Source organism: Protomyctophum parallelum (assembly GCF_964188405.1).
Source record: "Protomyctophum parallelum genome assembly, chromosome: 21".
Lineage (NCBI taxonomy): Eukaryota > Metazoa > Chordata > Actinopteri > Myctophiformes > Myctophidae > Protomyctophum > Protomyctophum parallelum.
Window position 1 is genome coordinate 19,459,151 of NC_139713.1, and position 26,638 is coordinate 19,485,788.

The 26,638-nt window shown below is 42.2% G+C and overlaps 1 protein-coding gene across 1 annotated transcript in view; it reads left to right on the plus strand.

Annotated features, from left to right (window-relative positions):
* The window catches only part of lpar1 (lysophosphatidic acid receptor 1), a 60,954-nt gene extending 38,588 nt beyond the window's left edge, over positions 1-22,366 (plus strand). The window contains exon 3 of the mRNA XM_083793991.1: positions 21,991-22,366. Within this exon, the coding sequence (XP_083650117.1) occupies positions 21,991-22,364 (374 nt within the window). The 3' untranslated portion in view covers positions 22,365-22,366. The remainder of the gene's footprint in view (positions 1-21,990) is intronic.
* The last annotated feature ends 4,272 nt before the right edge of the window (positions 22,367-26,638 follow it).

Sequence of the window (26,638 nt, forward strand, 5' to 3'; positions counted from 1 at the left end):
TGTACACTATGGCATGACTACTATTTGAAGCCAGTTCATCGCTGTTTACCGTGAAGAAAGTCTGCTGACTGAAAGCTTGGCCTTTTCTAATAAAGATATTTGGCATGGACCCAACCCAACGTATTTTTTTTTCCTTTTTAGAAGGTGAATTGAGCTAAACTAAAACATTGAGACCTTGCAGACCACATGTAAACACAGAGCTTCCTCTTGAACTTTTACTTGACGCTCATACTGTGCACAACACAGAGCCACACTCATTCCCTATAAGCTTTAACCCTATCACCCTTACATGCAACACAGTGACCCTTACCTTTACCCGAATAACCTACAGCACTGATACCAACCATAAGCCCCATAACACTACAGCGTTATTTAATACCATCTACACGTATACTAGGATGTCTGGTCCAGGACTCCAGTGGTGAGTGGGAATCTACTCTTTACTAAAATAAAATAAATACTTCAGTAAGCAAGATACTTTACATTTTAATATTTAGTAAAGTAAAACAGGGTGTTAAAAGGCCCATAGATGAATGAAGCTATATATGGGAATAGTAGCTCTTTCTGATTAAAAACACGCTGACCAACTAGTCGCAATCCAGGGCGAATGAGGAACACGACACAGGGTCAGCTTCGTGAGTAGTAGCTTCCATTATTATTGAAGTGCGGAAGGCATGCTGTGTCGCTGCCACTGCGATTTATCAATTCAATCCAAAAGGAGTTTTATTGCCATGCCAAACAAATGTTGACATTGCCTGTCTGATTGGCCTATTGAGTGTAGTAGAGTTAACTCAGGTCAGAGAGAGGGGACACATGAAAAACGCGATGGGAGTTGGATTTTAACTTGGCGTTCTCGTGACTCACAAGGAACGTAATGATCAGAACCTCATGGTCAACCTTTCCTCAAAAGGTGCTTGGCTGGAGAAGTCACCATTACGGTTGGACGTGCCAATGAATTGCACTTAAGGGACGGTTTAAGGGACGTCTTTTTATGTTTTATGATCGTCTTCCTTTGGTCCAGCACTAATTGCCTCAAATGGTTTGTGGATGTGCATGACTATTATGTCCTGTTTGAGATTATTTAATACAAACATGTTTTGCACTTCAGGAAGTCCCCAGGTCTCATAAGAGATGTGAAGCGCTAACAAGTTTTTCTGTTGCTCCGTGGGCTGTGCACATACAGTGGCTCTATTTTCATTATACAACTATTCACATGTGGATCTGTTCAGTGCCTGCAGTGTATGGTGTGCGTGCGTGTGCATGTGTGTGTGTGTGTGTGTGTGTGTGTATGTGCGTATACTGTATTCACTGTATATATATAGTATATAAATTTTGCAGATCTGCAGATATGCATATATCTGTAACCAGTATCATAATTATATATTGTAGCTTATCTAAAGTCCATCTGGAAAGAATCTGTTTAGCAATGACCGGGTGATTTTAGAGGGAATTTAATTGTTCAATACTCAACATGACACCTCTGAGATCGCAGAATACGTGTGCAAGTCCAGTTACCAAGAAGTCATTAAATCACTGTTATTTAGCAGATGGACTGTTTTTGTTCCAGATTAGTCATGAAAAATGTGAACCTTGCCAGTTTTCCTTTTTATATCAAGTGTTTCATGTCCGTGTCTGACTGATCCAATTTGCCTTAGCTATGCTTTACAATGTTGCTATTGCATATGTACAATGTGATGTCAGCACTGTGTATGTATGTGTACGTGTGTGTGCATGTTTGTATGTGCGTGTGTGCATGTGTGGGGGGTCTTAGCTTGTGTCAGATGTAAGAAGGGGGACTGCAAGGAACAAAAGGTTGACTTGTCCAGATGATAACTGCAGTGCATACGTATGTTTTTTGTCTGTATGCCAAAATGCCGCAGCTCGCCTGGATTTCAACCAGACAAAATTCTCACATGTCTCCCCCCTTCCCCGCTCCCTCCATTGGCTCCCGGTCGCCAAAACTCTGACGCAAGTCTGATCAGACCCTACAAACCCTCCTGCTCGCTCAGATGAGCCGACGCAGGGAGGCTGGAAGTACTTTAGCTAAAAACGCTGGGACAATGTTCCGCACGTCCAAAACTATTCTCCCTTTTGGCTCCAAAACTATGGAATGCACTTCCCATAATCCCATAGCAATAAGAACTGCAGCCTCACTCCTAATCTTCCGCTGTAGTCTGAAAACCCACCTCTTCAGACTCCATCTTAGCCCGTAGCACTTGCCATATAGCACTTGCCCTAGCCTCTACAACCTTACAGGTGTATGCATAGGCTGAATTTATGTACGTAGGCCTAACTTAGATAGCATTATAATGTCATAGCACTCTATAGTGTATACGCGTAGTATAAATATATATATTATATACGTATATATTCCACTGTTAGGTTCTTAGCTTATGTATGACTCATGATGACCATTATGTATTTGATGTATTACCATGTTTTTTGTTATTGCTTACTGTAAATCGCTCTGGATTAAGAGCATCTGCCAAATGCCTAAATTGTAAATGTACATGGAAATAAGGACAATGTCAGCCTTTGTGCTTATGGATGAGTGTGCGTGCATGCGCGCGCATGTGGTGCGCGTGTGCGCGTGCGTGTGTGTGTGTGTGTGCCCACACATGCACGTGTGCATCTGCAGTGTGGGAAAAGAACATTTAGTGTCAGCAGATGTGTTTGTCCCAGAGAAAATATTCAGAGGGATTCTGTGTGATTTGTCCTTGTGTCCTCTGTTATCTTGCACCCATTTGCTTGTTGTTGTCTCAGGACAGCTCCACACTTTCACTGGAAACAGAAGAGCGTAAAATACACAACTCGTTTGTCAAAGAATCGATTGCAACATCCGCATTAGCCTGTTTATGACATTTGAGTCAAAATCTAAATTCCATAACCCAGAATCTCAGCCACTCGCTCAATCACACTCAGTAACTACATCACAGTGAAATTGTTGACGTGCTGAAATATGTGACCATCTTGTGGACACATAATATTCTTACATCGAGGTCTTTAAGTAGTATGAGGCCTAAATACCGCAAGTCGATCTATGATGGCCTATATAATTCTTATATCTATCTCGCCCCACCGACTACAAATTCGACACACGAGTTCACAGGGAGTTATCATCTAACTTCTGTGGGTTTTTATGAATATTATAACCAATGAAAAGTATTAATAAGAGCTTGCAACACAATCTCATAACTTGTTGTTTAACATGCCATGGCGCAGGTCGATTTTGAAGGTGCGGTTTACCAATGGAAATACATAAATTGGCCTCGCTCTGCGCACATTCATATTATGAAAGGCATATCGGCCCGTGTTGAACGCACTCGGCCCGTGTTGAACGCACACACATTTGGCATACCGCGTCCCTGAATATTTTAGCATTGTGGGAGTGTCCATATGTTAATTATTCTCGCTTTGCGCAATTTGCTATTAAGCCCCTTGACCTAAAGACACTCAGCGCATAACGATTAGACGTGGGTCTGACCACCTCATAAACGCAAAAAGCACTGTTTGATTTGACACTTGAGCGGCTCTGGGAAGCTGGTAGAGTGTTGCCATGTCTGTTTATTATAAGCGGCTTATTTTTCTGTAAAGTTGCTTTCTGTGTGATTGCTTTTCTTGTTTCTAAAGTGGTTATTTGGGCTTTTCTCCTAATGTTGTTTAAACCAGTGCAAAACAAGCACATTCCCATGTCAAGGATCCCCAGATGAATGCATTTGCCCAACTAAGGACAGCTAATCCAAAAATTAAATAAAAAGATTACTTTTGAAAATAGCAGATCTATACCAGCTCACAATGCATCACATTCATTCATTAAAACTATGAACTCTGACTGCAGGGGGATATATAATGATCATTATAACAATGTGCAAGAACATATTTAAAAAGAAGGAAGAAATTTATATTTGTGGACAATCAAAATATGTTTTTTTAATTTAATGTGGTGTCATTCAAATTAATCTGGATATGGCAGACTCACTATTTAGAAAATAAAAACATGGCACTTCATTTAAAATAGGTTACAGACCCCTGTTATATGCGCTTATTTTTATAGACCCATTTACTTGTTTCTATGAGACATGGCCGTTTTGCGTCTATTTAAAAAAAATGTTGAGATTAGAAACGGCCATAATTCTTTCATTTCTCAACCTTAAAAATAAATAAAAACATCTCCATAATCCGTGGGAAATGTGCTTTCATATGCTGTATCACACCCGATTCAAGTCTTCTTCAATAAAATGCTACGAGCGAACTCAGCGAAGACCATACCAGGCCACAGCATTACAGCACGCATTCAACTCATTCCTTGACTTGAATGAAATAAAATATAATAAACGTTATTTTACTGGTGTTTTTCAATAGAAACAAATAAAGAGCGTGTGTAGGCTACTGTGTGCAAGTGCAACAGTCACAGTGCATATACATGCATGCACTAGGCTATATTTCTTCCGTGTCGGGATGGTGATTGAGCTCTTCAAGTTCACAGCCCGTTTGGTCTTTCATAAAAAAACGTTGATATTAGCCTATAAACACTCATGGTTCTCTCATTTCTCAACCGTTTTATTAAATGTAAAAATCTCCATATTCCTTAGGAATCTTGCTTTCATTCGCTGTATGGTACATGGTTCTATCGTTATCGAATTAATTAATTACGCATGGATTGGCAATTTGCCAATATGCTGCTATCTAGGCCTACTCGCAATTCCATTCCGATCTGAAAGGTGGGTCTGTTCTTTTGAGGCATAAAGGTGACAGCATGCAGTGCAATAGGAATAATTAACCCAAATGTGACAAAGGCATGTCATGTCTTCTATGGTGCCAGCCTGAAGAAATGTCATACCACGACCCCCAAAGTGCGCATTCCGTATGTGACATCAGCTGACTGGTAAAGAGAATAGTACGGACATGTTGATTGGGTACGTCTCAAACACGCCTTAAACACACCCATGACTAATTCAAGGCCGTTTTGCGCACTCCGGGGGGTGTCAAAAGCGCTTCTTAACATGCCCAAAATTGCAATATGACATACTACACGCCCCCAGATCATAATACTGTAATTAGATTAGTAATATAGAAGTAAGTAACATAGAAGTCCTTAATCGACCCCCATGGCTCTGCAGGAGCCTAGCCGTCTAGAAGTTCTGTCTGTATGTCTGTCTATGTGTGTCTATGTGTGTCTGTGTGTGTCTGTGTGCGTGCGTGCGTGCGTGCGTGCGTGCGTGCGTGCGCGTGTGTGTCTGTGTGTGTTCCTTTTTAGTTTGAAGATGCAGCATTGAAACTGTTACGCTTGACGCTGTCATGTCCCGCTTTGTTCTTCACTTGGCTGAGGCGCGGCAGAATTTCCTTTCTTCTCAAAGTGCGAATCAGCACCACATTTACTGTGCACACTGCCAGTAGGCCTCAGAAAAGTAACGGTTTCGGATGTTGCATGCTCGACAGTATGTATCCAGACCGTGAAAGTGTTAGCCCGGAAATCGGACGAATCTGCCAGTGTGAAAATAAATTAGCCAGACTATGAAATTGTAGGCCAGGGTGTCACAGGGATGGGTATATGGTCAAGAAAGACACAGTTGTTTATGTGGGGCATGCATGCAGGGAGTTGGACCTTAAAGACAGTTGATTATGTGGGGCATGCATGCAGGGAGTTGGACCTTAAAGACAGTTGTTTATGTGAGGCATGCATGCAGGGAGTTGGACCTTAAAGACAGTTGTTTATGTGAGGCATGCATGCAGGGAGTTGGACCTTAAAGACAGTTGTTTATGTGAGGCATGCATGCAGGGAGTTGGATCTTAAAGACAGTTGTTTATGTGAGGCATGCATGCAGGGAGTTGGACCTTAAAGACAGTTGTTTATGTGGGGCATGCATGCAGGGAGTTGGACCTTAAAGACAGTTGTTTATGTGGGGCATGCATGCAGGGAGTTGGACCTTAAAGTTGGCGTGCAATGGCTTTTCAACATCAGCTGTGTGGAGGAACAACACAGCTAATTTAAACCCTACATTTTATATTTAATTGACCAGGTTTTTTTACTTGCCCACCTCCTTTTTACCCTCTACACCAAAAAACTTCAAAAATCTATCTATATAAGCTATAGGTCTGCTATTTCAATAACTGAATGTGCGCCTATTATATAACATGTCTAGATTAGGGACGCTATGGGTCGCTATGGGTCAAGTGGTAAAAGAATAAAAAACCCATCTCGCTAATGTTGGGGGGAAAGTATATATAGTTATTTTTGAATTGCTTCATGTAAGGATCCTGGGAATTATATTTCATGAAAAGCTAAACCAGCTTAGGAACTCAGTGACATACTCAGAATCACACGTTTGGCCAAATTCAAACAGCATGTGGAACACATGCAGCGGTATATTATATACACGTGTATATGCTTCTAGCTGTGACCGACCGCACAGCTAGTATAAGCCACTGTGTTGGTCTGTCTGTTGGTCAGTTGGTCAGTATGGCCATCCAACATGTTCCAAGTGCAAACCACGAGGTGGTTTCAGCCCATCACAAATTATTTCCTTGGTTTAAGCTCCTTGCCAGTGGGGCGCATATGGAGGCATTGCGTTGGGAGAGAGAAGTGGTAGGAAGTATATCGGAAGACACACTTCTGTTACTGGCAATGCAACCATTCATGTGATTGATTTTCATGCCAATTGCAGAATGATGGAGCTCACAACTGTACACCTTGTGCTGAATATGTGCAAAGGTTGACTTGCATGCCTGTGCACACTGTGAGAAATTTTTATTTCTCACAGATGTTATGCTTGCCTTTATGGGTATGGTTAAATGCAGTATATTTCCCTGACCCATGGTTGAGTGACTTTGCCTCTTGTTACTTCTCACTATGGAAGTCATCTGCGTTTCAACATGTACTACATATCAGACACTATAACCTCAAACTACTCCAATCAAATCAAAATCCAACAGGCAACATTCTCCAAACACTAGAAAATATATCTGTTAAAAAGGCAAGTTGGTCTTTTTTGTTGGACACACACACACACACACACACACACACACACACACACACACACACAAAAGGGAAAAGACACCATCACACCCTTTCTCGAAAGCCTCTCTCTATCAGCTACAGCTAGTAAGTGCCTGGCTAGGCCCCAAATTAAGTGACATCACAATCAAGTTTCCATTTTACCCTGAAATGAAGCCAATCGAAAAATTGGAACAAGTGAGGAGATAGCATCATAATGAAATAGAAACATTTAGAGACGTTTCCACCCCAGTCCCGAGGACATAGATCTCCTACTAAATTAATTTCCATTGCAGCTTTACTTCATCTGATTGAGACTTGGCAAATTAGATACTTTACTCTCGGCAGGGGGAGGAAAAAAAAGGTAGAAAGTGTGTCACCCGGAATGGACTGAATAGGTGGTATCAGGTCGAGTTAAATTTGACCTGTTGACTATAAGGTAAAACAAAGTGTTTTAATGGTTGAGCTACGTACGCAGACAGACACCTTAATGATTTGTCTGCTACTGGCACTGCTACAGAGGAACAAACAATCTTCTATTCTTTGTTTGGATCAACATCAGTTGCCAAGAAAGTTTCCTTTGGGAGAATTATGAGGCTGAGGCTACACTGATAAATTGTATTCATCTAGTCATGCCTTCACCTTTTTGAAAGATTATGAACACCAAAAGTATGAAAGAAAATGGAGGGTACAAGTAGTACACTACGAGTAGTTCGAGTAACTATACATAATAAAGATATTTGAAAATGTACCTACTGTAGTGAAGCCAGGATTAATGCGATTAACTTTTTTGCTGCTATCTACGTTTATAAACGTAGCTAGGCTATCGGTACCTACTGGTGCTATCTACGCGCATGTTCATAGACAACCGTATACTCCATATATGAAAGCAGCGACTGTCCATTTACCCTTTAGCATTGCTCCGGTTAGTATGGAGAGCCTCCGTCCCCACCAGCTATGGGATTTTTAAATCCAGCTCCATTGAGCCTCCATTATAACAGGATTTTCAAAGCGCTGTATCTCAAAAGGTTTGAGCGCTGTCCATGGTGAGCCGCCGTGCACCCGATGATCGTAAATCATTTGAGAGTTTCTACCGCATCGCTGAGAACATGTAACTGGTTGTAATGATAGCTAAGGGGCTGAGCTAATGCGAGTGATCACTGTGCTCATAACAAAAGCCCCCACCTTCCTGAATAACCCGAAAAGGAAACAAGGATCGCAGAGTTAGAGCGGACGGGTGGCATTCCTTAGGTGTGCTTATGCTGCCACCTAGCGGCAGCTATAGATTTAAGCTGCGAGAGCTGAAAACCAGTGTGCCGTTAATGTTCACTAAAATGACTGCATCACTGTACAGTAGGCCTACTACAAGCCAGACAAAGCCATTAAGCAGGATTTTAATATGACAGAAACAAAAGAACACCTGTTCCTTTCAAGTGCTGAGTTTTATCTTTAAGAGGGATCTTTACATTGCATAGCAGTTTAGACAACATTGACTCAATCGCCCTATAATGCCCATGGAAGAAACAAAGTTACAAAGTACTTAATTAGTAATCTTCACCAGCCATCTCATTCTAAATGACATTATTGGAGTGTGTAGCGCTCACCGCCCGATCCTGCGTCCGTCCACCAAGATGTTAGCTTCATCTGAGGAGAGGTTCGCAGCAAACATGTATAGCAGTGGGCTGATCAGACCATGCAGGGCTGCTGCCACTCTGGCAATCAGAGCCCAGGTGTCATCACATCAGCTTGAATTAGAACGTACAGGCACATGCCTCCCTTCTACCACTTGCCCCAGTGCTCTGTACTGTCTGTGAGGCTGGAACCTCTCCTCTGCCCTCTATTCACCTTGCTGGGAACACCAATAGGACTGGGTCCTAAGCAACAACATACACATACCTGTAGATGCACGCACGCACGCACACTATATTTACACATGGTTGCTTTATAGTTACTTACATATCGCACAGTCTCACTGCTGTTGATTATTGCCTAGAATTTCACGTTTAACGTTGTTTTTATATCTATTTTATATCTATCCATGCCCCATGTTAAGTAGCGCACCCCCCCCCCCCCCAAGCACACAATGAGTGTGTGCTTGCGTACTCTTGAGTTTTCATGTTCAGAGCTAACGTTAGTGCTGGATAACTTTCTGGGTAAAGATTACGAGACGTCCTGGCTTCTCTGCTTGACAGTAAAGTCCTGTCCAAAGTCCCAGCCAACGTCTCCCTCGCCCTAGCCTCTACCATCTGCTGTCCAGATGACGATAATGATAACTGCTCCCCTGGCGTCTTCCACTCCACTGACTGTTACCAAACCTGAGGTCCGAGGTCCCCCCTGGGGGGGGGGGGGGGGGTCGCTAAAGATCACAGAGGGGGCTATGAGGACTGTTTGGAGGCAGTATACCACATTTTAAATGTTTTGCACAAAATAAATCATAACTTGCATTTTTTAATTAAAAAAAGTTGTGATCTACAAGCTTGGTTATTTTATACGAGAATATATCGGGCTGAATTGTTTAATATGCTTGAAAATGTAGTGTGTGTGTGTGTGTGTGTTGGGGGGGGGGGGGGTCTCTGCTTGTGTCAGGAGAGCTTCAAGTAAAAAAGATTGGGATAGTCTCTCTCTCTCTCTCTCTCTCTCTCTGGACACTGTGGAACAGGATGAGTTGGAAAATAAAGCAACATCATCCCAGTTAGCTACACACAATTGGCACACACACACACACACACACACACACACTAGTGTACACTAATACAAACAAATAGATACACGCACACACACGCATGCATGCTCTCACTCACTCACTCACATACTGTACACACAAAAACAAACAGGCCGAATATAAGCCCCCAGGCATAATAAACCTCAATGGTATGGGTATGGGGATTCATTCTGCTCACAGGAAAGTATATTTTCACATTGGTCGGATCGAATGATGGGAAAACAAATCAAGAGAGAATATGTCTCAACAACTGTGGTTTCCCTCTATCGTTGCTACCCAAGAAGGAGCGATAAAACACATAATAAACACACGCATGCATACGTATTACGTACAGTATACAAACATCAACACAGATGCACGCGCATACTGTATGCAGACACAGATGTATACTGTACATACAGTTACAGTACAGACACGCAACAAATGATCAGTAAATTAACCAGAATGGATTATTTACTTAGGGTAGGTAGTGGTACCCTCACAAAGACATGCAGTAATCCTGGTCTCTATACTGCCCCCAAAGGTCAAAATCAAGAACAGATTTCCATGAAACTACTAATCAGTAGGGCGGCTGTCCGAGAGAGATTCTACCTATAGGTGGAAATGGAATATCTGGGTTATTGTTAGTGGACGTACTGTATGCACTCTGGGTGCAGTGTTTGTAGTTGTGAAAAATAAGTTTATTTGTAATTGTACAAAATATATACAATTACAATGACAGTATATTGGCATGGGAGATTCCGTGGTACAGGTATGGCTGCTTAATGTGCTTTTCATAGGATAACTTTTACATAAGATAATGAGACTATGTTGCATAGATATAAACCACACTGAGCACAGTCCCCAGCGCACACTTACTGTACAGTAAATCATGCATCTCACTCACACACTAACATTCTGATGCACATGCACACACATTTTGGAATAAGAAAAACATTAGATAAACTTTTAATGATCCCTTGAGGGAAATCCAATTGTCAAATACCTGCAGTGGGTAGAACAACATCCCTTTCACTGATCCTAGATTTCAGTGTTTGCCATGCAGAGCTCTTCTTGAACCAATTCCAAGGGCTAGCCTGATTCATACTTTGACTTTGCTAAGTACATTTTACTTTAGTACTGTACTAGCCAATACTTTTGTACTTTTACTCTACTTTAAGTAAATGATTAATTCCGGACTTTTACTTGTAACAAGTATTTCTATATTGCAGTATTGATATGTTTATACGCAAGTAAAATTTGTGAGTACTTTTTCCACCACTCCTGAAAAATGATAATAGCCCATCACAGGTGTGTTGCGTTGCCACAGATTGTCAGCTTGCGGTCATTTCCTAATGTCTAATGTCTGTGTGACACCATTGTACAACTCATAAACCTAATCCTAAATATAAAGAAAGACAAAGAGCAAAAACAAAAAAAAAGGCACAACACAGAGGCGTCAATCTGGAAATAATCTAAGTGTTGTTCCTTACTTGATCAATTAAAAACACTTCATTAGCCCTGAAGTTGAATTAAAAAAGAGTAGTCTACGATGAGTACCAGAACTACTTTATGTGCTGTGTTGGTGGAGGACGATAGACAAAGAATGAAAGAAAACAGAAGAAAAAACAAACAACAGTAGTGCATGTTGTTTGTTCAGCTTGGATATCTGCCGACCAGACTGCTTCACAAAGCTGTTACGGAATGTTCAGGAAGAACAGCTGTTTATTAGCCTAAACACGTGAACCCCAACAACCCCACACGTCGATGCACGAGCTCATAGCTTGTAGATCAACTATTTGGGGTGAAGAGATTTTGGTGTAGAGTGAAAAAAAGGGAAGGGGACAATTATAGAGACCTGGGGGACCCTGCAGTCCATAAAGGGTTTAAGTGGTTGAGTTGATATTTTCCCACTTGACTTCCTCTATACAGTTTACACAATCTGCCCAGCATGTTGGACAGTCATGTTTGTTGCTCAGTCAGTGAGTTCACTCACGGTCACAGTTCAGACCGGTCAGCAACTGTTTTATCAGCCCTCGGGGGTTATCAGGTATCATCCCAAGGGATTATCGGATATCATTTGCTCTCTGTCCTTTCACCACACTCCTCACTCAGAGCAAATAGAGGCTTAGTATGCGATACAATATACTATACAGTATGTATTATATTATGTCAAACAGCTATGCTGTTTGTGTGTGTGTGTGTTTCCTGTCTGACCGGCAGCAGAACCAATTAATCAGGTTGTAAGTGTGGAGCCAAACACCACCAATCCCACATGCCCGGCATGAAACTCTCAATGTCACATGAGTTAACGTTCTTCCTCTGTGACATCAGCGTGTGTGTGTGTGTGTGTGTGTGTGTGTGTGTGTGTGTGTGTGTGTGTGTGTGTGTGTGTGTGTGTGTGTGCGTGCATCTATAAAGCTCTTGGTCCAAGAACTTATTGGTCAGGCATTCCTAATCACTGACAATGGCTGTGAGTAAGGAGAGCGCACCTGTCTTCCAGAATGAACCATTCCAACCAGTTCAGCTTCCACACACATTTTTCTGCAACCCTATAGATATGATGTCACTGGTTTGGGTCACCAGTGACACAGAAAACTTCCACTTATTAATTGATTGAATACTTTATTAGACAGAAATGTAAACAGAACGGCGGTACAGTAAGACACTTAGCCTAGGATCCAGCAGGGGCTTGTTTCTATCAGGGTCCTATGTACTCAATTAATCAACAGAGCATCAGATATTACACATAAATACATGTACAAATATCAAATTTGTAGTTTATTTTAACCACTAGTAAGCCCTTTTCTTTCAATATCCCTATTTTCTTCCATTAGACTCTTTGCCAAAACATGTAAGCTTTGATTTTGTCTTGTGTGTGCCAAATAAACAAGTGTAAATGTTAGTATTAGAGAACTAAAATAACGTTTGAGTTATCACTTAACAGCAATTACAGCATTACTTACCCAGTGACGTACAATGAGAAAAACAGTCTCAATTCCTTTATGAGACGAAATGAAGAGCCACTAATGGGAAAATGCAAACCTTGGATGCCAAAAGCATTCATGGTGACTAGCATGGGTGTGGTGGCCTGTCAGGGCAGGGTTTGATTTCATGTGTTGACGCATTATTTCACACTAACAGCAGAAAGCAGTGTGGACTATGTGAGCCTATGTACATTGGCAGCACACATTGTCATGTTTAGAGACAAATTTATAATATTTACATATAACAATTAAATACAGAGGCCAACTAGTTTATGCTAAGTTCACTAGTAATTACCCTTTCAATGTAATTAAATTAAATACAGAGGCCAACTAGTTTATAATAGTTTACCCTTTCAATGTAATTCTCGTGAATCAACACATTGTAACCATAGGTCGCATTTACTATGAAAACCTGCATCTCCCGTTACTTAGTCATGCCTCCATATATGGTCATGCCTCGTGACATCACGCCTCGTACAAAAAAATGGATCAGTCTGAACATAGCCTTCTCCTACTCATGAACTGCATTTTATTTAGTTCAGCAAAGTATTTGCAGGGCTCACTTGTGCTACATTAGGTTAGTACTGTTAGTCAGTCCCACTGCAATGAGCTCACCTACTACCCTGCCTCCACACACACACACACACACACACACACACACACACACACACACACACACACACACACACACACACACACACACACACACACACACACACACACACACACACACACACACACACACACACACACACACACACACACACACACACACACACACACACACACACACACACACACACACACACACACCCCAATTCTGTTGTCTTAGCGTTGTCAGTTTGGGTTCGGAAAGTGTAATTAAGCCATATAGGAAAATTGAACTGTAATGATGCTGGTGACACGCACACACAAAAGTACACACACACACACAGACGCACACGCACACCAACGACAACAACAGCCACATCACCTACACACACACACACACACACACACACACACACACCATTTTCTGTCTCGTCACACAGCAGGCCTCTCTTATCAATAAACGTAAACATTTGGGCATTGAACTCGTCAAACTTGAATCTAATCTCCGAGCAGAGCGGACAGGGCTGATTGACGTGGGAACGTGGCAACAGAGGAAGGAGGAAAAGCCGCTCGGGGTAGAAAACCGGAAAGCCACTGATCTGATTCTGAAGCATGTGTGATTGTGTGGTGGCTTCCTCTGTCCGCCACCTCGCTTCAGCGGGACAGAAGGGTCAGGACAGGACCACAGAGAAACTAGGGGGGCATATAAAGAGGCACAGAACAGAAGAGAGGGATAGAGGCTGAATGAGTGTGAAGGTAGAGAAAGAATGACAGAGAGAGATAGAGATAATAAATTAATGGTACATTTATATAGCTTCTTTATCCAAGGGGCTTTACAATGATTAGCAGGAAACCATCCAAGGCACTAACCTGCAGAGTGAGAGAGAGTATCAAGACTATTCATTTTGCTTGCGGGTGTCATTTTTGAGGGGCCTCTGAGAGAGCATTAGTGGAATCCCAAGCTATGAAACACGTGATAAATGATAACTCTGGCTATAGTAATGGGAACTTTAAGCCTAATTCAAACTTTCTCGTATGACCGTGAAGTTAGCTGGAAGTAATTTTCGGCAAGGTTTTAGGTTGACATTCAGCCAGCCAGAGGAACACACAGTGTAATTAGTCCTACTTTTAGGCATGTCCGTAAAATTGCATAAATCTCTCTCTCTCTCTCTTTCTGTGCTTTTCGGTCATGTCAGTGTCTTGTCAGGCTGAAGTCAGTCATAGACTGTAGTTTCACAACAGAGCCATGCCGTTTCCCATGTGAACCCCCAGGGGGCGCATACGTTGGTCAGACGTACTAAGAGTCTGACATGCAACAGTCCAACAACGTGCGTGGCCGGTTAAGAGTCACCCGTGGCTCCTTACATGCGAGGCCGGTTAAGACACATGCATGGCCGGTTAAGAGTCACCCGTGGCTCCTTACATGCGAGGCCGGTTAAGAGTCACCCGTGGCTCCTTACAAGCGTGGCCGGTTAAGAGTCACCCGTGGCTCCTTACATGCGTGGCCGTTTAAGACACGTGCGTGGCCGGTTAAGACATGTGCGTGGCCGGTTAAGAGTCACCCATGGCTCCTTACATGCGTGGCCGTTTAAGACACGTGCGTGGCCGGTAAAGACACGTGCGTGGCCGGTTAAGACATGTGCGTGGCCGGTTAAGAGTCACCCATGGCTCCTTACATGCGTGGCCGGTTAAGACACGTGCATGGCCGGTTAAGACACGTGCATGGCCGGTTAAGACACGTGCGTGGCCGGTTAAGACACGTGCGTGGCCGGTTAAGACACATACGAGGCAGGTTAAGACACATGCGTGGCCGGTTAAGATCCGGTTAGGGTCGGACTGTTAGTCCGCTGGACCAAACACATGCACCCGAACCCCAGATCCACATGACTCAATGTTTTTGTCACTTTCCCCCTCCCGATAAGAAACATGACACAAAAAGCCTTCATCAGATCGAAGTGTTTCCGGACCGACAAAAGAAAAATTATTACATTAGGAAATAGTTCCCCCCCATTTCCTTATCCAGGAGAGAGAGAGAGAGAGAGAGAGAGAGAGAGAGAGAGAGAGAGAGAGAGAGAGAGAGAGAGAGAGAGAGAGAGAGGGGAAATGAATGCGAAGCCAGTTGGAAAGTGCACCGAAAAGAGCTCCTAAATCATCGTTTTCGTCTGCTAGAGACAGAGATGTTGTCGTACGTACAGAGAGGCTTTGATGATCTGAATTATATTCTGGGTCTGGTTGAAAGCGATTATGATGTTGTTTAGTGAGTGGTGAGTAATGACGGACAGCAAGCACTTTAGCCTGAGTTGTACTTACAGTAGCTGCGCACGCGTATATAACGCACCGAAAATAGCCAATCTCAGCTTTTCACAACACTGTTACCAATCTAGTCATGTTTGTGCATTGTCTTTTGTGTCTGTGTATGTGTATGATTATAAGTGGGCGTGTTTGAAAATGAGAGAGTACTGTGCTTTGCGTGTGTGTGTTTCTGTGCGAGTCTTACCATGCCATTATGTGCATGCTTGTTTATTGGTTTATTTGTTAGGTTTTAGGATCCCCCATTAGCTGTGACCTAAAACACAGATAGTCTGATAACACAACATTTATTGTGTGTGAGCAGTATCAGTGCTTTGGTCTGCACTAGCTATAGTATATATAATATTTTATTATAATAGCAATACTGTTGCTATTCGTTTAATACGTCTGTGTGTGGGCATGCATGCAAGTGTATTTGCCTGTGCATTCTTAAATGTGTGCATGTCTGTGAGGGAGAATGCGCATGCGCGTGCATGTGCTTGCGTGCGTGCATGTGTGTCCATGCAGGGTTCATTGCTGTGGTCTGGTCTCCATTATTTCCACATTGCTGTTCCCATCGCTCCCATGGTCACTTTATTCTAATGGATCCTTTGTGTATCCCCTCTCTCTCTCCCCCCCCCCCCCCCTCTCTCTGTATCTATCTATCTATCTATATATCTGCTACTTCCCAAAACCCGTTTTCAATTTGCAGTCATTCCTTTGGTGCAGTGGTTCTAAACTTTATTTACTAGTGTAGCCTACTCCTGCTACTTTTTTCATAAATGTATGTATGTAAGTTTGGGCCAAGGGGAGACACAAAATGTATATTTTGGGTCTCAAGCTGACAATGTTTGGTTATCATAGCTTTAGTGCATCCTCATGTATTCATGCCTGTCTTTATTAAAAGCAGAGAGAGACACACTTACTTTCTTTGTTGAGGCCGTTAGTAGTTTTTTTAATTACTCCTTTTATAATTCAAAATAATTATCAGTCAACAGAACCAGACGTGTGTTTTCAATGAGTCTAACATGGTTCAAATTTAAGTTTGAAGTTCAATGGGCTTATGTCGTGGTGGCGTGTCTGGTAAAATGAATATCAAACATCTAAACAACTTAAAACTGTATGAGATATACACACAAAAGCCAGAGTAGATGTTAAAATGATTTCAAATAGAAAATAACTGATCTTTCCATCTCATAACGTAACTTTATTTCAGACTCAAGGTCCATATCAATAACATAGTTGTATATATTGCAATAACAATGGACTTGTCTCAAACCACCTAACTACAATTATGTTAGCAGATCCATTTTGTGTGGCCACATTTTCAGTCTATGCACACAGGCACATTTTGAGATGAAGGGTGTAACACAAACACCGTACACTCCTGGATTCGCAGAGGAAATGAAATACTCATTTCCAAAGCCGAGAGTGAAGCCTCCGAGCTTGGCTTTCAAATAGACGTTGTTTCTTCAAAGGTGCCCGGACCACTAACAGCAGCTTGTGGGAGTTGTCCATGCTCTTTCTCTGTTCTCTCATGCTTTTTAAGGTTTTTATTTCTCTCTCTCTCTCTCTCTGCACAGTTAACCACATGAACACTAGCAACCCTATTTCCAGCATGTCATGATAGGCGAGAATTAGGCAACATTAGTAGTACACATTGATCGATGCACACAGTGACGGATTAACCCCTCTCAAGGCCCTGGCGCTTCACCAAATCAAAAGGCCCCTACTGATTCAGCCAATTAATTAATAAATTAATTAACATGCATGCGTTTAGCGCATATCCACTACTGCCTGCGCTGCCCGCTGACACAAGACACAGCAGCCAGCAGGCACTGCCGCACTGGGCACAACCTTTCCAACTTAAGTCTCTGCTAAACTATCTGCAATTTCCCCCCAAAATTATTAGCCTATATCTACAAGCTCCATTAGCAGGCAGCAGCATGTTTTGTCTAAATTGTCTTTGTGGCCAACAAATGTAGCTACATTTGCAAACAGTGCTGTTGACCATGTTGTTACATGGTCCATATAACATGTGTGCACCAACAGACAATGCCAATATGCTATATTAATATTAGAACGTTTTAAAGACAGATTAATTATTGACGACAATGCAACCTGTGGGTCCAACGTCACTGAAAACTGTCATAATGGCAATTAAATTAATTTACTCACGAGTGCTGAAATCGTGAAATGGAGGATGTAAGAACACACTTTTGTTGTATTAGAGCAGGGTAAATATGAAGTTTTGCGCCACAGTCTTGTTTATATTCGTCTTTACATAGGCTGTATGTTATTGTCGCAACTTGGTCCGTCTGAGTGAGGGGGCCTTCCTGAGCAAGGGGGCTTCTGACGGCGTCACTTACTCGCTTCTCCTCTGTCAGAGGTGGAAGCGACGCACAGCCGTGGGGAACGTGGTTAATATAATGAGAACGAAGAAGTATATTGGTTACACTGAAATTATTTTTTTTAAGTGTGGGGGCCAGCAGAGAGAGAGAGAGGGGGGGGGGGGGGGACGGACATCAAGACAAAGTCCCGTATATCAATGAACCAGCTGTACACAATTTTCCATTATTGTTTTTGAGCAATTAAGTTGCAAATTAAGTCACTTGGCTTAGGTTAAAATACGCCAAACTCAAAGAGGTCAAGGCGGGAAAAAGGTTATGTTTGAGCAAAGCTTTTACCACAAAATGTACAAGTAAAGGGCTTCCCCTCACATCAGATATCGAAGCCTTTGCTAATCTGCATTTCCATACAGATCCTCAGCAGAAGGAATCATGAAGTCCTCTAAAACATTCTGGTGGACTTTTGCGGTGACCTTGGAGTTAAGAAAGCAGAGTCATGATTTGGGGTGCAATGTCCAGTGCAGGTGTTGGTAAACCCTGCAATCTGAAATCCAAGGTCACCGCAACAGTCTACCAGAATGTTTTAGAGGACTTCATGATTCCTTCTGCTGAAGATCTGTATGGAGATGCAGATTTCATCTTCCAGCAGGACCTGGCCCCTGCCTATACTGCCAGAAGCACCACAACCTGGTTTGATGCCCATGCCATCACAGTGCTTGACTGGCACTTTGTGCATCGCCAAACCTAAACCCCATTGAGAATCCATGTGGTATTGTGGCCTGGGCTGTGGCTCAGCGGTCCAGGCACCTTGGCTGGTAATCCAGTCTGGCCGTGTGCCGCGGGTTCGACTCCCGATCTCGACGGCCTTTACTGCATGTCTTCTAGGGGTGAAATATCGATATTGCGATATATATAAAAAGAAAAGGAGGAAATGACAGCTAAAATAAAGCAAATCCCACTCTCAGATTCCACAGCAACTAGAAATATTGAATTACTGGATGGTGATTTGTCCAAACAGCTTTGTGGGAATACAAAATGCAGAATGCATTTCCCCAGCAGTGGACAAGTCCATTGATACCAGTGATAATGGTCAGTTGGTGGTGTTTGTGAGGTATTATGATGATACCAGTGATAATGGTCAGTTGGTGGTGTTTGTGAGGCATTATGATGATACCAGTGATAAATGATAATGGTCAGTTGGTGGTGTTTGTGAGGTATTATGATGAGGGTATGAGGCAAAGGTGGAGTTTATTGAGTATCAATTTAGTGTTTGAGTGGTGCAACCACTGTAGACAGCTATGTGTGTGCTCTATCCCTGTGTCCGAGCACGAAAATAGCGTGTTTTCAGTTCCAAGTATTTTGTAGTTGCAGATATCGTGATATATCGTTGATGAAATTTCATACAATATATCGATATATTGCAAACATCGCAATAAATCGAATATCGCGATATATATCGTATCGTGAGGTACCCATATTGTCCCACCTCATTGTCTTCCCCCCATCTCTCTCCCCATTTCCTGTCAGCCTACTGTCTGTCCCTCCATAAAAAATATAAAATAAAGGCGAAAGGCATTTCGAGAATCTATGACGTATTGTCAAGAGGGGAACCAGACCCAAAAACAAAGAGCTGATAGCAAGCATCAAGGAAACCTGGGTTTCCATAACTCCCGAGCGATGCCACAGGCTGATTGCCTCAATGCCATATCGATGCAGTGATGAAGGCAAAGGGATTCCCAACCAAGTATTGAAGATTGACATTTCTGTTTTGAAAGTACCATATTTTGATTGATTTGATGTGATCCTAATTTCTTAATGTGGCATTCAGATTAAAACATTCATGCTCTGCAAAAACTGAGGAGTAAATGGTGATTTCTTCACAGTATTTTAAAATTCTGTTTTAGTGGGTTTTATGAGCTGGAAGCCAAATTTGTGTAAAGATAAACAAATACTTTAAATCATTTACGCTGTGTGCACTGCATCTATAATCTATGAAAGTTAAACTTTTTGAATGGAATTATGGAAATAAACCAACTTTTCCATGATATTAAATTTCTTTGGAAAGGTGCTGTACAGTTAGTGTAATCTAAGCTACAGTAGGTTGTAACACATGCCATACAGATGACACTGGCCCAAGGTGGGGTATAAAAATGGGGGAAAAGAAATAGATCACGTCAGTAAGGAAATCACATATGTCATGCTAGCAAAACCACTATAAGATGGAATACTGCACATTTGCCTTGCTTCAAAAGGTCTTTGATTTAGTGTTGGATGAAAATCCGGAAAATCTGCCTGGGTGTTTTTGTCCTTTTCCCATAACATTTCCTGCAACCGACAGGATTTTTTTCTCTCTCTTTTCTTGTAAATTTGTAATTTGGTTGTTAATATACATTGTTATTCATGTATAATATACATTAACGACCAAAAAGGGGAAAACAAGAAAAAATAAGTTGTTGCTTTCTGTATCTGTTCGGGTTGGAGACGGTATTCTGTCTGGGCCTGATCATTGGATTAATACAGGTATACAGACAAACAAAATTATGATTTTTTTTACCAGCAACACTTCTTAAGGAAATGTCAATGTCCATGCATTGCCATACATGTGTAGTAGTGTGTACGTATACGAGTCTGTGGTTTGACTGTAGTCATTGTTGTCTAGCTGTTCAGAGTAAATGCCGTTGACTAAGAGACAAATACTTGAGATAGTTTCACTGCTGCTAACAGTTAGAGAGTAGACATTTATCTAACTCCAGAGAATCCGCCTGCATAGCTGCGAAGTGAGGTCAAGCCTTCACTGCAGCTGCCTCCACCAAATACTAAGAGAAAACAGGCCTTCTTGTCAATATCCTCTCTCTCTCTCTCTCTCTCTCTCTCTCTCTCTCTCTCCTACTTAAGTAAAAGTATATCAATACAGCAATGTAGAAATACTGTGTTACAAGTAAGAGTCCAGAATTCATTGTAGTTGAATAAAAGTACAAATGTACGGTATTGGCATCAAAATGTAGCCTACTTAAAGCACCCAAAAGTATAAAGTACTACATAGTAATTGTGCAATATGTCCCATTTCACAAGATGTATAACAATCTTTTGAAAATAGCAGATCTACAAGGTCAAACTTGTTGTGAACGCTACCATGGAAGAAGCTCCACGTTAAGTTTCGGCCTGTAACTCTTGAACTGTATCAAAATCAGACATTTTAACTCCCCATATAGACCATGCCCATTTCCGACAAATTATATTTTCTTCTAGGCTAGGCTACAACTCATAACTTGCACAGCCATGGCTAGACAACCCAGCTTGGTTTTCTTCCCTTAATGAAGACAAGATACTTGAACTTGGTATTTATATGAGTAATGAGTAACTGGCCCTTGTACAAAGTTGTGACAAATTATCTAATTATAGAACGGGGGCTGACCAATTATATTTCCCTCCGCCAAAAAGTGTCTAGGAAGTCGTACAGTATGCGGTTTTGGAGTGGAATTGTTGCTTGTACAGTGCATTTGAGGTCAAGGCCACAGTGTTGTTGATCCAGGGGAGTTTGGATTTTGGAGGAAGGGCGGGGGCAGAGATAAATAAAGGCTTTTCACGCCTTATAAACCCTTTATCTGGCAGGCAGGGCACAGTCTGACACCCTCAAACAAAGATCTCTTGGCCACCTAAGGTGCAAACTCTAAATGTGGGCAAGCGCCTGGCATCCGTACGCTCTGGAATGCCCTCCGAGAAGCTTAGAAAATTATAGAATAATATTGATGTATTACTGTAGTAATCTTTATTTCTAACACCCATTTAATCTATATTTAATATAAGCAGTCGAGACATTGCAATGTGTCAGACGTCAGGGATTCTGTGTTGACTCTCCCCGGGGACAAGGCATACATTATTTAGTTTGAAGACCAAGGAGACCGTGACTGTGACACGCACGCACGCACACCTACACGCACAAGCACTCCAATGTGCTGAAACTGTTGCTCCTTTTAACACACATTCTCAGAAAATAATTACAAAAAACACTTTAAAGTAAACCACAGCGTCTTGAGGCTTATTGCATTCATGAATCTCTCTCTCTCTCTCTCCCTTCAGGTGCTTTCATCGTCTGCTGGACTCCCGGCCTGGTCCTCCTCCTCCTCGACGTCTTCTGTGCCAACTGCAACGTGCTGACCTTCGAGAAGTTCTTCCTGCTGCTCGCCGAGTTCAACTCGGCCATGAACCCCATCATCTACTCCTACCGCGACAAGGAGATGAGCGCCACCTTCAGGCAGATCCTGTGCTGCCAGCGGCAGGAGAACGTCAACGGGACGGTGGCCGAGGGCTCCGACCGCTCCGCGTCGTCCATCAACCACACGGTGCTGGGCACCGGTGGGGGCGGCGGTGGAGGAGGAGGAGGAGGCGTGCACCACCACAACAACCAGCACCACCAGCACCACCACCACCACAACGAACACTCTGTGGTGTAGTGACGGAGAACGCACACGGCGCGGAGGAGGCAGGAGAACATAGAGATTGAACCGTTTTACTCGCAGGGTTTTTCGTCTCTATATGCGGCAACAGGATAGGTGGGCACTATAGGGTACACCTGGGCACCTCCATGTTTTTTATGTCCATTTGTCTATTTTAATGTTTGAAGATTTGTCTTAAGCAAAGTAAAGTATACATCCATTAGAACATTCTTAAACGTTCAACAATTAAGGTCTAATATCTGCTACAAAACCTGTATATCCAGTCATTTTGGAGCATAAACACAGAGTTGAATGATACGATTTAGTCTGACCGTGCATGTTCACATCATCTTTGGGGCAGCGGTGGCCGAACGGTTTGCGGAGTGGTCTTGATATCGGAAGGTCGCTAGTTCGTATCCCCGGACCGGCACGTTAAAGTTACCACCGCTGAAGTGCCCTTGGACAAGGCATTGAACCCCTACCATGAATTGTTCTATGAGCAGGGCCTGGCTGTAAACAAGTTCTTGAGCTTAGTCCAGTTACCCTGCGTAAACATAGTACCTTTCCTTTCCTATCTACTTTACATTACTTAAGACCATTTAAAAATAATTTGACAAAAATAGCACATTTTACATTCATTCTCCCCCCCCCCCCCCCCCCCCCTCGTTGGGCCCTGTATACTCCATATATGAAAGCGGCGACCGTCACTACACCTTTTATCAGTGCTCCGGTTGCTATGGAGCTCCTCTGTCCCCACCAGCTATGAGATTGTGTACATCCAGGCTCCGTTTAAATCCATTAAAAGCAAGATTTTCAAAGCCCTGTATCTCTAAAACTTTGAGCACTGTCCATGGTTAGCCGTCATGCATCCCGATGATCGTAAATCCTTTGTGACTTTGTGTCTCGCGAGTCGCATCGCTCTGGACATGTAACAGTTTCTAAGCGAGAGCTAAGGGGCATGAGCTAATGCTGCTAATCACCGCTCACAACACTAGCCCCCACCTCCCTGATAACCCGGAAATGAAACGGCGGGTCGTTACAATGGGGAGTCAATGATGGCAAGGCTTAGGTGTGCTTATGCTACCGCCTAGCGGGCAATAATGGAGTTAAGGTGCCCAGATGTCCCTAGTGGCCACCTCACCTGTATCCCTCTATGCAGATGTTTGGCCGAGAGGCGTCAAAGTCAGTAGAGGAGGACTATAGGAGGACTGTCTGTGAACCTGGAAGTGAAGATAATTTTTTTAAATTTTTTTGAAGGGGCAGAGGGAGATGGGAAATGTAGTAGTTGTTGGACTACAGACAGTGGCTGACATGAGGTCGACGTGGAGACGGAATGGTGTGGAGATAGTGGCGTTGACGACGACGAGTACGGCTATAGATTCAGTGTGGCAACTATGAAGAAAAGTGAAAAGACAAATATACTTTATCTCTGTCCAGAGACAGATAAGTGGAGGAGTCTCATCATTGAGGACGCTTGATTGGCTGTTTTAGTTTTTGTTGTTGTTTTTTTTTTTTTTTTTTTTTTTTGGTAATAAACGGTGTGGTTATTGGCAACACCGCGATGCCGTAGGCCTACTATTTAATACGTGATCTGTGAAGTGAAAGTATAATGCCAGTATAACCAATCCTCTGTCACTCTTCTTTAACAAAACATTCCACTGCAGAGACTTTCTAACCTTTCACTCCGGGGACCTACACAGGGTCAACAAACAAAAACAAAAAAAAGCATTATTTGCATATCGCTGAATTGATTTCACGAGCTTTTGTGTCAGCTAATCTTATAGCATTTTTAGCACACGAGACTACAGTATTTCATCTTTTTTTTTTTTTAGCAAAGGACTTATAAATGCATCAGCACGTCACATACCATACGTGCTCTCGAGTACCACATACTGTATATATATATATACACACACACACATACTGTACATGATGTCTGACAGACAGACATCACCATAATAACCTCATAGAGGATCTAGGCCACTGGTTCCCAAACGTTGGGTCGGGACCCATTTGTGGGTCGCGGACAGATTATTGTTTTGTTTCCTACATTTTGTTTTGAATTATTATTATTTTGTTTTTAAACCTTCCCGAAAAAAGCACCCATTTTCATTCATGAAGAAATTTGAAAATATATTTTTAAGGCGTGGTGGAAATAGCAGATTAACAAACTCACATATTAATCTTGTAGATCTGGTATTTTCACCCTTTGATCTCGCCGCAAAGCGGGTGCCTATGGGCTATAGTTCCAAACACTGGAACTATCCTATTGAGATAGAATGAGCACTTCCGCATTCCATTGTTACAATGGGAGTCAACGCTTGTGTCGCGGTCGCCACTCTTATTAGATTACTCTGGGTCCCGGGCAAACCTCTCATTTCTCTTTTGGGTCTGGACCTGAAAGGTTTTTGGAACCACTGTTCTAGGCGGTGTTTTCCAGGAGGAATGTTGGTATTAAACCTATAGGGTATACGGCTGTTGATACCAATAGCACAGTTTAAGACTGATACAATATACCAATATGACAGTTTTAGAACATAATTATTCTACATACCGAGCTTGTGAAATCACGATTGCTATTTTCCCACACGAGGACTCGCAAGAAATACAGTGGTGCTATTATACTGTGCAACACATGGGATCCTGGCCCATAGTTTGACAAACAGGCCTTGCTAGCATTTTTGCACTAGGGTAATCTTTTGTAGATTTTCTTTTCTTTCTTTTTTTACAAAAAAAAAGAAAAAAAAAAGATTATTATATTTTGTAGCTTTTTTTTTAATCAAACTTATTTTGGGACTCAGTTGTTTCCGTTGCCCACCAAAACACATTTTCTTACCGTTAAAATAATCTTTATCGCCATGCGTTCCTCCGTCCCAGAGTTAATTCCTAACATTGAGAGTGTAAAAGTGGACCCATTTGTGTCCATCTTCACACTATCGTGGGAAAAGGAATATTATGCTAGTGGCGTTTATTACTTCATTCGGACACATGAAGGGTCCAAGATCTGCAAGAAATCATGCATTGTTTACCTCCCTTCAGGAGAGTTGTTCCAGAGATGTTACCAAGGAAGGGGAGGAGGGAGGATGTTTTCCCTCTGTGGGGGAAGATTGTGTTCCACAGCACTATGCACACAAGAGGCCTGTTTTTTTTCCTCTCCCCCCTCTCTCTCTCTCTCTCTCTCTGAGTGTTAACAGACTTATGGTACTGAAGTTGAAGGGCCCTAAATCTGCCATATTCCGTCCTTTACTCGATTTTATTTCTAATGGAAAGCAGTTACGTTATTTTTAATGTCTCTTGTCCCAAGGAAAAGGCTAATTCAGCATTTTAGTGAGTGAACAATGTTATACGTTAATTGGGTGCTTTAAATAAATTATTTCTTTAGCCTCTAAAAGAGCTACCATAGACCCATGAAGTCCTACAAGCGCACTCGGGCCATTACAAATTAAATTCCTCTAGGTTGAGTGTCAGCTACTCCAGATAGGATGTTCCATTCATATGGGAAACACTGGCAAAAAAAAACTAACAAACACTGGCATGAAGGCATGATGGATGGCAAGGCTGCCTTAGGCATGTGTTTGTGGCATTCTGCTGTGGCTGACGAGATCTTTTTTGCTATGTGATAGTCGATATAAACATTTACTGTATAGTCTACAGAACGTTTCAACCAGCCTCTCAAATATGGACCCATCGTCATTCAACAATAGGGTTGAATTGTGTGTGTGTGTGTGTGTGTGTGTGTGTGTGTGTGTGTGTGTGTGTGCGCGTGTGTACTGGAGGACGTGTGTAGAAATTAATTAATGAAATTAATGTTCGAGACAGGCATACAAGGCAGGAAGCGCAGCATGAACTTGAACAAACACAGCTGTTTTGTTTACGTCAACAAGCAATCCTCTTCACAGATAACATTAGCCACATTTAGCCATCTCAATTAAGTATTTTATGTGCCTTTTCCTTAGATAATATTAAATACAACTTAAATAAAATATTTAATTTAAAACAAACTAGCTTAGCAGTTATTTTGAGATTTACATTATTGTTTGCACATAATTGTGGGTATATCCTGAGAAGAATATACATGCTGCCTTCAAAATCAACCAAATGAAGTCCTTTTGGTAGGCATCATATCTTGTGAATGGGACAGACCTTGATGCATTCCTCTGTTGAAGACACTGCCATGGACTCCAGCAATTGTGAGCTCGACTCAATTGTTTTTTTATACCGAAATTGAAAAGCATACTGTAGGTACCAAGTTGTACTGAAGAAAATAGATTCAGATTATGTTGTGTTTTGTT